This window comes from Aspergillus ochraceoroseus (genome assembly GCF_002846915.1).
Source record: "Aspergillus ochraceoroseus IBT 24754 chromosome Unknown P175scaffold_9, whole genome shotgun sequence".
Classification (NCBI taxonomy): Eukaryota; Fungi; Ascomycota; class Eurotiomycetes; order Eurotiales; family Aspergillaceae; genus Aspergillus; species Aspergillus ochraceoroseus.
In genome coordinates this window covers 374090-387263 of record NW_024468484.1, presented here as the reverse complement: position 1 = coordinate 387263, position 13174 = coordinate 374090, and the positions used below count along the sequence as shown (strand labels likewise).

The 13174-nt window shown below is 48.9% G+C and overlaps 5 protein-coding genes across 5 annotated transcripts; 3 read left to right on the top strand and 2 right to left on the bottom strand.

The window, feature by feature from the left end:
• Positions 1-3465: 3465 nt before the first annotated feature.
• Positions 3466-4235, top strand: P175DRAFT_0504491 (amphiphysin-like protein RVS161; the record flags this gene model as incomplete). The annotated part of the gene is made up of 2 exons (XM_040897890.1): positions 3466-3597; positions 3652-4235. Coding segments are annotated over 2 exons (586 nt in total), but the record flags the coding sequence as incomplete, so codon positions are not given.
• Positions 4236-4250: 15 nt separating this feature from the next.
• P175DRAFT_0504490 (aminoacyl-tRNA hydrolase) lies at positions 4251-5208 on the bottom strand. Its single transcript, XM_040897889.1, has one exon. The coding sequence runs from the start codon at positions 5017-5019 to the stop codon at positions 4312-4314; it is 708 nt and encodes a 235-aa protein (XP_040749137.1). The 5' UTR covers positions 5020-5208; the 3' UTR covers positions 4251-4311.
• Positions 5209-6759: 1551 nt separating this feature from the next.
• Positions 6760-9455, top strand: P175DRAFT_0511971 (glycine--tRNA ligase; the record flags this gene model as incomplete). Its single annotated transcript, XM_040898629.1, has 4 exons — positions 6760-6788; positions 7353-8564; positions 8589-9012; positions 9072-9455. 4 exons carry the CDS (start codon positions 6760-6762, stop codon positions 9453-9455), a joined length of 2049 nt encoding a protein of 682 aa, XP_040749136.1.
• A 243-nt stretch (positions 9456-9698) lies between these two features.
• Positions 9699-11972, top strand: P175DRAFT_0526282 (uncharacterized protein). Its single transcript, XM_040899460.1, has 2 exons — positions 9699-9911; positions 9982-11972. Exons 1-2 carry the CDS (start codon positions 9774-9776, stop codon positions 11899-11901), a joined length of 2058 nt encoding a protein of 685 aa, XP_040749135.1. The 5' UTR covers positions 9699-9773; the 3' UTR covers positions 11902-11972.
• P175DRAFT_0376162 (uncharacterized protein) lies at positions 11920-12351 on the bottom strand. The gene has a single exon (XM_040892959.1). The coding sequence runs from the start codon at positions 12224-12226 to the stop codon at positions 12002-12004; it is 225 nt and encodes a 74-aa protein (XP_040749134.1). The 5' UTR covers positions 12227-12351; the 3' UTR covers positions 11920-12001.
• Positions 12352-13174: the final 823 nt, after the last annotated feature.

The window sequence follows — 13174 nt, the reverse complement described above, 5'->3', positions numbered from 1 at the left end:
GTTTATAGATGGCATTCTGGTTATGGCCATGCCATGGTAGGTAGATGACTGAAGTCCAGTGATGAGTAAATCCCTTCCAACTGTAGTTATATAATAGCATACTACCTTAGTATAACTAGCAGGTAGAGCAATACTAATTACAATAATAGCACCTCTGTAGTAATAGTACTTACGCAAGTCAGATGCAAGGGGTCTTTGCCCGATGCCCCTGGCAAGGTGAGATAGATACAGCATCGGATATCCAGTGCTATTCGAGAATTCTAGGACCTAAAACATATCAGCCAGTCAGCATACAGACTGTTACTGCTTCAAACAAGCAAGTCTATTATTATGCTGCTTGTTCCTCCTCCTCGTGCATGTGCATGTGCCTGCTAAGTTGAGGCGTCGTCCAGCAGGGCTGATAGAGCACCAGCCATTAACTCGTTACTATGTCAAGTGAGGGAGCTGAAAGCTTTGTGAATTATAGCAAAGAACTAATAGTAGTTACCAAGTACAAGCAGCTGTATCTTGCGGTGAAACATTTGCTAGTACAGGGTAACTAACTAGTTAGTTAGCTTACAATTGCTTTTTGCTTCTTCCTCGCCTTCCTCTTCCTCTCCAATTTTTTGGTCTCTTTTTTTTTTTTTAGCTCCTTCATCCCGAATCTTTCCTTATTTTCTTCGTGCTTGTTGGCCCTTTTTCTTGGCATCTCTTCAGCCACTACTACCTAGTACGCAGTGCGTGCGGAGCCCGGGATTGAGTATTATCTTGATCTGGAATGGGGTGGTGGAGTGTAACCAAGACCAGGCAGCACAATTTCTAGAGATATTAGAGCCCGGAGACAATGCAATACAGAGACATGGTAAGGACCGGTAATGGAGGAGAATGGGAGAAATATATGCAGCCAAGTCAACCCATCTGGGTCCGGACAGCCTCACCTCTCCTACAACTCATACGCTGGCGGCTGTTGAGAGGTCGCCCGCCAGTTTGATAGGATTGTCCAGCCCTCAGTACTCCGTAGTATCCACACAACCTGATAGGACAAGATCGAACTCGGAACGACAAAAGAGATGATCGCGGAAGGCTGTGATTACGTGCTCTCGTAGGGCTGTAGGTAGGATAAGCACCTATTTTTCTTGTGGGTGAAGTGTGAACACTCAGGGTCTAGGGGGGGCTCATGAATCTCGAGCAGACACGGACGGTACTTACTTACGTCGTCCACTACTCCGTATACTTTTCATACTCCGTGGATCCTCGGGAAACGGTTCGGAAAGAATTCAAGCGGTCTATCCGTTCCGTACCATCGGATCCAAGCCGGAGGAGCCAACTCATTAATAATACTCTCTGCCACTCTGTACCTAACTTAGTTAACTAGTTAACTAGTTAGTTATTCACTACAGAGTAGAACCAACCGGAATCCGCGCTTCCCGTATTGCTCGTACTCAGTATAGGCTGCAACAGTTTCTTCTCATGACGTAGTTAGGTATCTTATAACGAATGTCAAAAAAAGCCATTGGTCTCGGAAAGCTATCTGTATTTTTGGTATTTATTTTCGGTATTGTACTGAAGTATTTTTTTCGTAGGGCTGTAAGGCTGTTCCGTATTGAAATTACACCACCTCTCTTACTGTATCTGTTAAGTTACATACTTACTCCGTACAGAGTGGTACATTTACATCCTGTGTGGCTGAGTTGATCATGTCTTGCGGTGGGACGGAAATCATGCTATGCTCGTTTTCATCATAGGCGAGAGAGTGGCACAGTCAATAGTTCTAGCAAGTCACTCGGTCCAACCTCGCTTGAAAGGAGGCATCTGCCCATCTCTAGCTAACTACTAACAACATCAGGTCTCGCTTGTTCAGATTCCACTTCCTTCTCCAATATTCGTTCCATGATACTTGACAAGTCCAGCAGTGATGGATTCGATAATAGTGCTCAGTGACTGTACAGATAATGAAGCCCGTTCTCACTTACATACTCGGTTGTTTCGCCCTCTTCAACTGATCACGAATGGCATCGATTACCGCTGCGCTGACAAGGATTGATCCAGTCGAATCTGGGTGCGATCAACCCGGTTGTCTTCGATAACATCACATTGCAGCAGCACCCAAGATACTTGGAGAGATTTCTTTTTCGCAGATCGAGACGAGCACTCAGCTCACCTGGTCGAGTGAGACCTGAAACTAAGGACAGGGTAACAATGTACTACAAGCAGGGAAAGAGTCTCACTCCTGCCAGTCCATGTGGAGGGTAGTAGCCAAAGGCACTCTCTCCTCTGTAGATGATGATGATGTCTACGGCTATTTGGCCGGTGATAGCAGACTATTCTGCTAGAAAGAATGAAAAAGAAGGACACAGTTAGGATCCCGACGGCTGAGAAGGTTTGGTTAGGGTCAGGGCTTTGCAAGCCACCCGCCAATACTGAGCCACCAAACCTAGCCTATATTGATCTTGATAATAAAGTGACTTGCTATCTAGAAGATTGGAAGGTGAAGTTCCAGAATGGGTCGAGAGCATCTTCTCTCAAGAAAAGTATTCTGCTTTATTAACTACTACCTACTGGTAGTACTTACAGTGTTCGTAAATAGTCAACAGGATTGGTTGGTTGGTACATTCAAATGGATGTATTTTTTCCCGTACCATACATACCGTCACTTGTAATAAATGCACAGCCACATTCCACACAGCCACTGGAAGGAAGAGCATCATCATCAACCATTCAAGCCCATCCATCCCGCACTAGCATCTGGCGCTTGACTTCCCCTCCGCCCTACAACATCTCCTTCACTTCACTCCCTCCGACTCTTACCGCCCCTTATTACATACCCTGCATATTCTTTGAGGAATAGGACTCGATAGTATACCCCGATAACAATCCTTATTCTGGAATCGCAACCCGACCGAATCCCGTTCTCAGCCGTCCGCCAACATAACATGTCTTGGGCAGGTAGGCTTCATTCTTGATACCCAGGACTTGTTTGAAGGGAAGGCTGACTTATATATCTCTTTTCCCCGTTTAGGATTCAAGAAGAATGTTAACCGCGCTACGACGCAGGTGATGATGAAGACGGGTATGTTTTCTGTCTCACTCGCCTTGCCCCGCTACACCATGAGAACGAAGATGGAACGAGACGCTCCCTAAAGGGCGCGTAGAATACGGGGCATTGGGATAATAGCTGATACTGGTGATTCCACGGTACAGGACATGTTGAGAGGACGAATGATCGTGATTACGAGATTGAGGAGCGGTATGGCATGCTCTCAGTGTTCACTTGGTGGAGGTCAATTTTGCTGATTGGTGCTGGCGTAGACGGTATCGGACGATGGAAGCCGCCGCCAATCGTTTACAGAAGGAAGCTAAGGGCTACCTTGACTCTTTACGAGGTAATTTTTTTTTTTTTTTTCATGTTGCGGACGAACAAATACGACGACGATGACAACGACGGGTGCTGATTCCTTGGCCTTGAATAGCGATGACGGCTTCGCAGATGCGGATTGCAGAGACTATCGATGCCTTTTACGGCGACGCCGGCGCACATGATGGTGTGAGCCGGAGCTATAAGCAGGCTGTTGAGGATCTTGACGCTGAAACTATCAAGGCATTGGATGGTCCTTACCGGTACAACATATGCTGACACCCAAGGCGATGTCTTGCGCTAATCGTTTCCTATAGAGCAACCGTCCTCGACCCGATTTCCCGGTTTTGTGCCTACTTCCCTGACATCAACGAGTGTATTAAAAAGAGAAACCACAAGCTGCTTGACTACGACTCCATGAGAGCCAAGGTGAAGAAGCTGGTCGAGAAGCCCGACAAGGACGCTACGAAGTTGCCCCGCACCGAGCGCGAGCTGGAGATGGCCAAGCAAGCATACGAACAGCTGAACGAGCAACTGTTCACGGAACTCCCTCAGCTCATCGATCTGCGCGTTCCCTACCTGGACCCGAGTTTCGAGGCGCTGGTTAAGATTCAACTTCGGTTCTGCGCCGAGGCATACTCGCGTATGGCGCAGGTGCAGCAGTACCTCGATGCGGAGACAAGAGACCAGTATGCTCGGGGCGATCTGGACAACCGAGTAGAAGAGGTACTGCAGCAGATTCGGGATTTGAGCATAGCGGGCACTGTTTAATGATTCTGGTTTCGGTGTACGATGGTACTTGCTGCTTTTAGCCCTTGTTATAATATTTTATTCTTACGACTAAATGTTTACCTATCTCATTTTGTACTCTGTTGGGAAGTTTGTAATATAACTTAAAGAGGGGAAAAAAAAAAAAAAAAAAAAAAAACAGCTTTCAATTGCTTGGGTATCTCTCTATACATACTTATACATCTGATTTACACCCGATAAATCTCATCAGCCAAAACATCCACCACCGACCCAGCCGCCCTGCGCACCGCATCCAACTCCGCCGCATCCATCTCCGCAAGCACATAATCGGCAACCTCCCCGCGAACCCGACTATCCGGCCGCCCAATGCCAACCCCAATCCGCAGAATAGAGAGCCCCAGTCCTCCCCCATTACCAGGGTGACGGCGACCACTAGGGTGATTCTTCTCTTTGCTCTCTTTCGGCGGATAAAGGCCCTTCCCGCGCAAACTCTCCATAATACTAATCAACCCCCGATGCCCACGCAAACTAGCCACTTCGGGCCCCCCACGCTTCACACGAACCCTCCCCAGCGGCGCCTCCAACTCATCATGCAGTATCACAAGCGTAGGCTGGAACGTCCGCAACGAGCACGGCTCAACCCCGCCCTGGACGGTCTCCGCGAGGACGACTTCGGATTCCGTGGTGGAGAGCCAGGCGCCCAGTTGTCGGATGAGTTTCGGGCCGGATTCGTTCATGTATGAGGGGCTCCGCCAGGTCTTGTAGAAGAGCGGCGTTGAGGTGGTGGTGGAGACGAGGGGGAAGCGCGCGGGGAGGAGAGGGATCACGGCGTCTAGGAGGATGTGGCCTGCGCTGTGGCGGGTTGAGCGGTAGGGATGGGGGTTGCCGATTGAGGCGATGAAGAGGAATCGACGCGGGGGTTTGAGTTGGGTCATGGTTTTTTTTTTTTTCCTTCTTTCTTTGCTCGTGGAGGATGTAGTAGTAAAAACGTAGTAGGTACGTATGTACTAGATTTCCCTTTCCATCCAAAGTGCTCCCCTCGCCGCTTTTACCAAGTAGAACCGAGCAAGTCTAACAACGAAAAAATTACAGATATATCATATTCTCAAAATTTTCTCTGTACTTCAAGTTTTAGGTAGAGAGGAAGAATGTGGTGTTGGAGAGATTTTATTGAGGAGTGTGGATAAATAGTATTTTTTTCTCTCTCTTATGATGCATGATGAATGGAATGTATTTTAATATAGAGATAAAAAAATAATACTTTCCAGACTATAGCCAAGATTTTATATGTACATAAATTATTATATATACATCTCTTATTATGGACTCCGTAACTTAGTACTTTGTAGTTCTTGTACTAACTACAACTACTCCGTACACTGACAGAAGGAATGGTATTTGAAACAAGCCCAACTTTTTTAAAAACCAAACTCCAGTCATAAGAATGCAATAATGTAGAAGGGGGAAAATCACAATTGGAACTTCGTCCGTTGCTTCTCCATACCACCCTTCCATTCCCATTCCTGTCCACTTGCCCGCTGAATCCCTTTATCCACACGACGAAGCTTCAGCGTAAAGCGCGGTCCAAGCTCTTGAAGACCAGTGCGGATCCACTCCGCACCTTTGATTTCCTTGCCGTCCGTGCCGACAACGCTTTTTTCTGTTTCGCGCTTCTCGCGGAATACGTACCGGTGTCGACGCACGAAGATGTAGTCTCGTTGGTTGTGGAGCGTGACGACCTGGCGCCCCTGGATGTCTGGCTGTGGCGGGAACAGCGTGCGGAAGAGATGCGCCGTAAGTAACCCCAGCGGCGTGCGGAAATTGTTCAGGATCAGCTCGGGCCAATGCTCCGTTGGGTTTCCGTGACCGGGAATCTTCTTCCCTTCCACCCAGTTGCTGATCGAGAAATGGAACATGGGCCCCTTGGGCAGGTGGACAATGTCCAATCCGGCTGGCTTCTTGGAGTCTTCCTGCAGGATAACCAGCGTAGTGTAGTTCCTGTTCGAAGCGAACCCGGCGATCTCCCGGATCGAGAACTTGTGTGAATGCGCATGCGCAGAGCGGCGGATGTAAACGCTGTTGGGGAAGAGATTGGTGAGGATTTCGGCCTCGTGATGGAGAGTGGAGTTGAGCGACGTGGTAATGAGGACCTTGGGCGGGCGTTGGGATTCGGGGGAGAAGAGTGAGGGGAATTTCGCGGCGAGAGCTTCGGGGGCAAGGTTCAAGTTTGTGCTTCGTGTTGATTGGGATGGACTGGTCGCGCGCTCTGTAGCTGAAGGGATCGATGAAGGTTTGCGTCCACGAGCGCGGTTGTTGTCTGCATCCTCCTTGTCTTTTTCGTCCTCGTCGTCACTGCTGGCGAGCATACTGTCGGCATCGTCGTCATCATCGTCATCGTTTTCGACCTCAGAAGCATCTGAATCCGAGTCCAAAGGGCGGTTCAGCTCCTCCTCCTCTTCCTGTTTTTGTCGCTTGATCCGCTCAACGTCCACGCTTACGCCAAGTGCATCCTCCACATCACTGTCTGCATCATCCCACACTCGTTTCCGTTCCAGAGTCAATGGGATATTCTTCCGGAGACGTTCCTCTTTCAGCTTAGGGTTTTTGGCCTCGTCCTTTTTAATTCCAAATCGTCTGGCGCGGTGGGCGGAATCTTTGGCACGCTTGCGCTTGACATGGAGCATTTGGCGCTTCAATTTGTTGCGTGGCTTGAAATCCAAGCTGAGGCTCGAAGGGCCCTGAGCCAGGGACTTTTTAACCGCCATACTGAACAGGTTCAGAGGTGCTGATGAATATGATATTGTCTTTTTCTTGAATTTTCCTTTTCCCAAAAAAAAAAAAAAAAAAAAAAAGAGTTGATCGGAGATAAAAATCGATGGAGAAAAGTTTCACCGGCGGTAATGTTGTATTGTATTAAGATTACTTGTATGGTAACTAATCTGTACATGATTCGATTTGCTGCCTTCATGGAAACAACATCATCATCATTCAATTGAATTTCCACAGTCGGCTGTAGAACAGCATTCTTTCATCTTCGGTCAATTCGTTGATAAATCTCGCATTCCCTCTTCGTTTTCATCTTGATCCGAGTGCTCTACCCCTAATCCTCCCTCTTCCCTGCTCGTGGACTGCGTTTCAGCGTTTCAGCGTTTTTCTCCCTGATAAAACCCAGGGAGCCGCTCACGTGTCGGCGGATGACTCAATCATCGCCGATTCGATTTCTTTTTCTTCCCCGCCGAATATTTTCCTGCTGGAACCCCGCCAACAGAACAAGACACTTTTCCTCCTCGCCCTCCACCCTCCGCGCCGCTGTTCAGGAGTCCAAGAAGCAGAAGAATCTGACAATGGCTACTCTTAACACCAAGGCCGGCCAGGTCGTCGACCGGACCGTCTTGGATTCTATGCTTCGCCGCCGTCTCTTCTACACCCCCGCCTTTGAGATCTATGGAGGTGTCTCTGGTCTCTACGACTATGGCCCACCCGGATGCGCCGTTCTGAACCACATTGTCGATCTATGGCGGAAACACTTCGTTTTGGAAGAGGATATGCTCGAGGTTGACTGTACCATGCTGACCCCGCACGAGATCCTCAAGACTAGCGGCCACGTCGATAAGTTCGCCGACTGGATGTGCAAGGACCCTAAGACCGGTGAGATCTTCCGCGCCGATCACCTGGTGGAGGAGGTGCTCGAGGCCCGTTTGAAGGGGGATAAGGAAGCTCGCGGCCAGAAGGTCGTGATCGACGAGGAGAAAGAGGCGAAGAAGAAGAAGAAGGCCAAGAGCCAGGCCATCAAGCTGGATGATGCGCTTGTCAAGGAGTACGAGGAGGTGCTGGCGCAGATCGATAACTTTGATGGCCCCGCGCTCGAGCAGCTCATCGCCAAGTACGATATCAGAAACCCTACCACCGACGGCAACCTCCTCCCACCCGTGGCCTTCAACTTGATGTTCCAAACCTCAATTGGACCCAGCAGCAACATGCCCGGCTACCTGCGGCCCGAAACCGCCCAGGGACAGTTCCTGAACTTCCAGAAGCTGCTGGACTTCAACCAGCAGGCCATGCCCTTCGCGTCTGCCTCCATTGGCAAGTCGTTCCGTAACGAAATCTCTCCCCGTGCCGGTCTTCTGCGAGTTCGTGAGTTCCTCATGGCCGAAATCGAACACTTCGTCGACCCCGAGGGTGGAAAGAAGCACGCCCGCTTCGAGGAGGTCAAGGATACCGAGATGACGCTGCTCAACCGGGATATCCAGCTGTCTGGAAGCACAAAGACCGAAGTGATGACCATTGGCAAGGCTGTGGAGATTGGATTGGTGAACAATGAGACCCTTGGATACTTCCTTGCCCGTATCCAGATGTTCCTGCTGAAACTGGGCATTGATCCTTCCAAGCTCCGATTCCGTCAGCACATGGCCAACGAAATGGCGCATTATGCCGCCGACTGTTGGGATGCTGAACTGCACACCAGCTACGGCTGGATTGAGTGCGTTGGCTGCGCCGACCGCAGTGCTTATGATCTGACTGTCCACAAGAACAAGACTGGTGCGCCTCTGGTTGTCCGTGAGACTCGTGCAGAGCCATTGAAGGTTGAGGAGTGGCAGATCGACCTGGACAAGAAGAAGTTCGGTCCCCGCTTCAAGAAGGACGGCAAGACTGTTGAGGCCGCTATTGAGGCTCTTTCTCAGGAGCTCCGTGAGAAACTGGCTCTTGACCTTGAGCAGTCCGGTAAGATTGAGGTTGAAGTGGAGGGTGTGGCCTTTGGCAAGGTTGAGCTGGACAAGGAACTCATCAAGATCGAGAAGCGTACTCGAGTTGAGAACGTCCGCGAGTACACCCCCAATGTCATTGAACCATCCTTCGGTATTGGCCGTATTCTATACAGCATGATCGAGCACGTGTACTGGTACCGTGAAGGAGATGAGGCTCGCGGTGTAAGCAGCACACCCTTTTCCCTTTTCCATGTTTCCTGGTCTAACTAACATGTGTCTAGGTTCTGTCCTTCCCTCCTCTCATCGCGCCCACTAAAGTCCTGCTGGTGCCTCTCTCATCTAACCCAGTTTTCCGTCCTTTGACACAGCGTCTGATGTCCAGCCTCCGCCGCATGGGTATCTCCAACCGTGTTGACGACACCTCTGCCAGCATCGGCAAGCGTTATGCACGTAATGACGAGCTCGGCACACCTTTCGGTGTTACTGTCGATTTCCAGTCCGTCAAGGACGAGACCTTTACTCTGCGCGACCGTGACTCCACAAAACAGGTTCGTGCCAGCGAGGCGGAGATCCTGCAGGCCCTCAAGTCCCTGGTGGAAGGTGAGGAGACCTGGGAGGACATCCGCAAGCGACTGCCCGAGTTTACCGGGCAGGAGGTTGATTAGATTAAGTAAAATTCCAGTGAAAGAGGTCTATATTATTTTATTTGGTGTTTCTTTCTTTCTTTCTTTTTCCCCCCCTCATTAAATCAGGGGACATTAAAATAAAGCGTATGGTAATAGAACTCTTTTTGTGTTCATATCTTTCAGGATTGATTGCCAAGATATCCAGGCCGAAACGTCATCCCGAATCAGTCCCAAGTAAATCAGCCGCCGCCAGTTGGCTTTAATACATTTCCACCTCCCTCCCTCTCCTGCTTCTTCCCTTCTCTCCGTCAAATATCCCTCTTCATTATCTTCGGAAGGGCGACGACGGTCCCCAAGATGGCGCCAAATATATCATCGGCTAAATTGACCCTTTCCTGTCCCTTGTTTGCCGCCGACTTTGACCCGCGCAACCCTGCGTTTCTGCTCGTCGCCGGAGGAGGAGGAGAGGGCCGCAGCGGCGTAGGAAACAAAATCGCAAGTCTACCCCTTTCTATCTTGTCTGGACAGGGCTGGCTAGGGCTATTAATAACATATTTGATAATAGGCTCTCCTAAATGCCTCTAAACGCCATGAACTCAGCGAGCTAGTCGACATCGAACTCTCACGAGACGAAGATTCCGTAACCTCCCTGGCCACGGCGCATGCGAACGATAACTCCATTGTCGCCCTAGCCGGTATAAACAGCTCTCTGGCAGAGCAGAAGAAGAACAACAACCAGCATCTACGATCCTTCCGAATCGACTACCCCCCACGACGGACCCAACCCTCGAAAGAAGCCGAAGAATCAACAGAAAAACGAAGCTCACATGCTAAGCCAGGGCGAACCACGGCTTTGTCTCGCACGTCTCTGTTTCGATCAAAGGCGGGGGGGGGAGCAAACCAGTCTACCGATACCTATCAGAGGATTTTGAGGCTTTCCCCTTGGAAGGATGACGAGTCGCCGCGCGTTGCCGCGATTGCTACAGGATTAGCTCCTTCGGGGGAGATCGTATTCTTCAGTGCTTATTCTCCCACCCCTGGTGAGTCCGATGTTATTGGAAGAATTCGTCTGAACGGCGACGAAGAGGCGGAGGATATCGATATCATAGCCCAGGATGACGAAGAGGGGAAGTTCGCTGTGGCATATACCAACGGCACGGAGGTGTTTACTTGTCGCATCTCTTCCGAGACCAGATCCAACGCTGCCCCGGATGTGACATGTGTTTATACACCAACCACCACCAAAGGCACGACGACACCAACTTCTAAGGGATCACGGCCCAAATTCCGCGCTCTCCGGTTCCTCTCCCCTACAACATTGCTACTTCTGCAGAATGCTCCAGACCGCAAGGGCTGTGAGCTCGTACTCCTAGATCTCCGCCCCGCGACATCGTCATCATCCACAACGTCTTCAGCACAGGTTGTCCACCGACACAAGCTTCGCAAATCCATCAAGATTGGACTTGGTCTCGATGTAAGCAACCTCGGAAAGAACCTAGAAAACCAACAGCAATCGATTATCGCCGTCTCCGGCAGCGACCAATCCATCGAGGTCCTCACCATCGACTTTGATCCCCGCCGATTACAGCGCACAGGAGCAGGGTACACCTCGTTCCGACCCTACACCACCCTCCGGGAAGTGCACCCTTTCTCTATGACCAAGATCTGCTTCTCGCATTTCCTCCCGCCCCCGCACCCCGTCGCCGCAGAGACACCTCCGCAATCCGTTAAGCTTGCCTCTGTCAGTATGGGCAACACCGTTGTGGTCCACACTTTCGCCCTTTCACCTATCCCGCCCTCCAGCCGGACACCGCGTTACGTTCTTGTCATCCCCGGTGAATCCGAGCTCTGGACCAACGCCTTCAGTGCCGTCGCCTCCCTCCTTTCTATCATCTTCGTCATTTTCCTCGTCCAGGCTTTCACTGAAATCAGAGGCGTCATGCCCCCTTATCTGGGTATCACCAAATACTTACCGCCAGATATCCGCGAGGCCATTGCAAGACCTTACGATCACCATATCACGCCTCCACTATTTCCTCTCCAACAAGAACAAGAAGCAGAGCAGCAGCAGCAGCAGCAGCAGCAGCAACAAGCTATGTCGGCTTCCGATTCTGCATCCTTCAGTGCTGGCTCTCAACACCGACCACTCCTCCGTGATATTATCCCCGATTCACCCGGATCCCTCTTTATCACATGCAACCCATCCACCAACGAGATCCTCGTCGAGTCAACAACCACCTCCACCACATCAAACGAACAAGCAGGCCCCGATTCGCCTCCCAAACACAGATGGGCCGACCTCTCCCCTTCCTCCCGCTCAACCTGGAAACAATCCCTCTCTAAAGCCGGACTGTTGGAGCCACAAAGCAATAACAATGCCGCCGCCGCTAGCAGCGAGGACGAAAGCATTCTCCAGAACATCCTCTTCGGCGAGTCATGTTTCTTCTCTGAAGAGCCAAGGGGAAAAACAATAACCGTTGTGTAATAAGTGGGAGGAAGAGTAATTTATGACAGTTTTGATTCACGCCTCTTTTTTTTTTTTTTTTTTTTTTTTTTCCTTCCCTTACATATATTGATATGGCTGTTTATTTATTTAAGATCAAGATTTTATTATTGTTATTGTTATTGTTATTGTTATTGTTATTGTTATTGTTATTGTTATTGTTATTGTTATTGTTATGTAGGTATGCATGTATGTATATATATGGTAGGGTAGCGTAGGGTATGGTATTAAGATTCGTCCCTTGATATTTAGTTATATATATTTTATTCTTGTCCAGTTCTGTGGGATTATGCATTTTGCTTGCCATTTAGATTGTAAAAGAACGTGAGGAAGGGAAGGAGAAACCCCCAAGACTAGGAAAGGAGGGCATTCTATTATTCTTCTTATTATATTATCTATTTGTTGGTTAGTTACTTGGTTGCCTGTCTGTTTTATCATGGATTGATATTTATATATATGGTATAAAGTAGTATCTATCTACTATACTACAGTAAAGTACATGCATACATATATATATATACAACAAGAATTGGGAAATCTTTCTTTCTTTCCCCTTCTACCTTCCTAAAAACTAACTTTCTCTCAGGATATCGGTCTGATCTATACTATGTATTTGGGGGGGGGGGGTTTTCTTTCTCACAGACCTATAGTATTGTGCAGGTTATAAACAAATTTATTTCGGTCATGGGCTCATCAGTGGAAAGAAATCCTATTTTCAAATAATATGTATGCGTATTTCTGACGAAGAAAAAGAGAAAGTGCAGCCAGCCACTCTGGAGAAGGAAGAGGGAAAAAAAAAAAAAAGAGGACACCAGCCATCATCAACGGCAAGAAAATGCATGCAAATCGAATTCTCGTTGGGTCATAACCAGGGCCAGGTATTGCATGAATATTAATTCAGTCCCAGCCAGAGCAGTACAAACATATGGTGAAGACATAACAAGGCTATTCACGGTTGGTGGTGGGTGATATGAGAACCAGAGTGAAAAAGCAGTAAAGGGGAGAAGGAAATAGGACACCAAAAGAAACGCCGAATTTATCAATACCAAGTCGGCAGGGATGGGAGAAAGGGAAATAGCTTCGTGGTTTGGATATCACTCGAGGCAAAAAAAAAAAAAGAAAAAAAAAAGATTAAAAACTTTGGGGCTACAATGTAGGTCGTAAGGGTCCAGCGAAATCATTCGGTGACACATAAATGTGGTCCATATGTGTGTGTGTGTGAGAGAGACAAGATTTGGTGTAAATCGTAAAGAAA

Coding starts and splice junctions, on each gene's coding strand:
- P175DRAFT_0526282 (XM_040899460.1), top strand. CDS start 9,774: ATGGCGCCAAATATATCATCGGCTAAATTGACCCTTTCCTGTCCCTTG. Junction 9,912..9,981: donor GCGGCGTAGGAAACAAAATC/GCAAGTCTACCC, acceptor ATTTGATAATAG/GCTCTCCTAAATGCCTCTAA.
- P175DRAFT_0376162 (XM_040892959.1), bottom strand. CDS start 12,226: ATGGCAAGCAAAATGCATAATCCCACAGAACTGGACAAGAATAAAATA.
- P175DRAFT_0504490 (XM_040897889.1), bottom strand. CDS start 5,019: ATGACCCAACTCAAACCCCCGCGTCGATTCCTCTTCATCGCCTCAATC.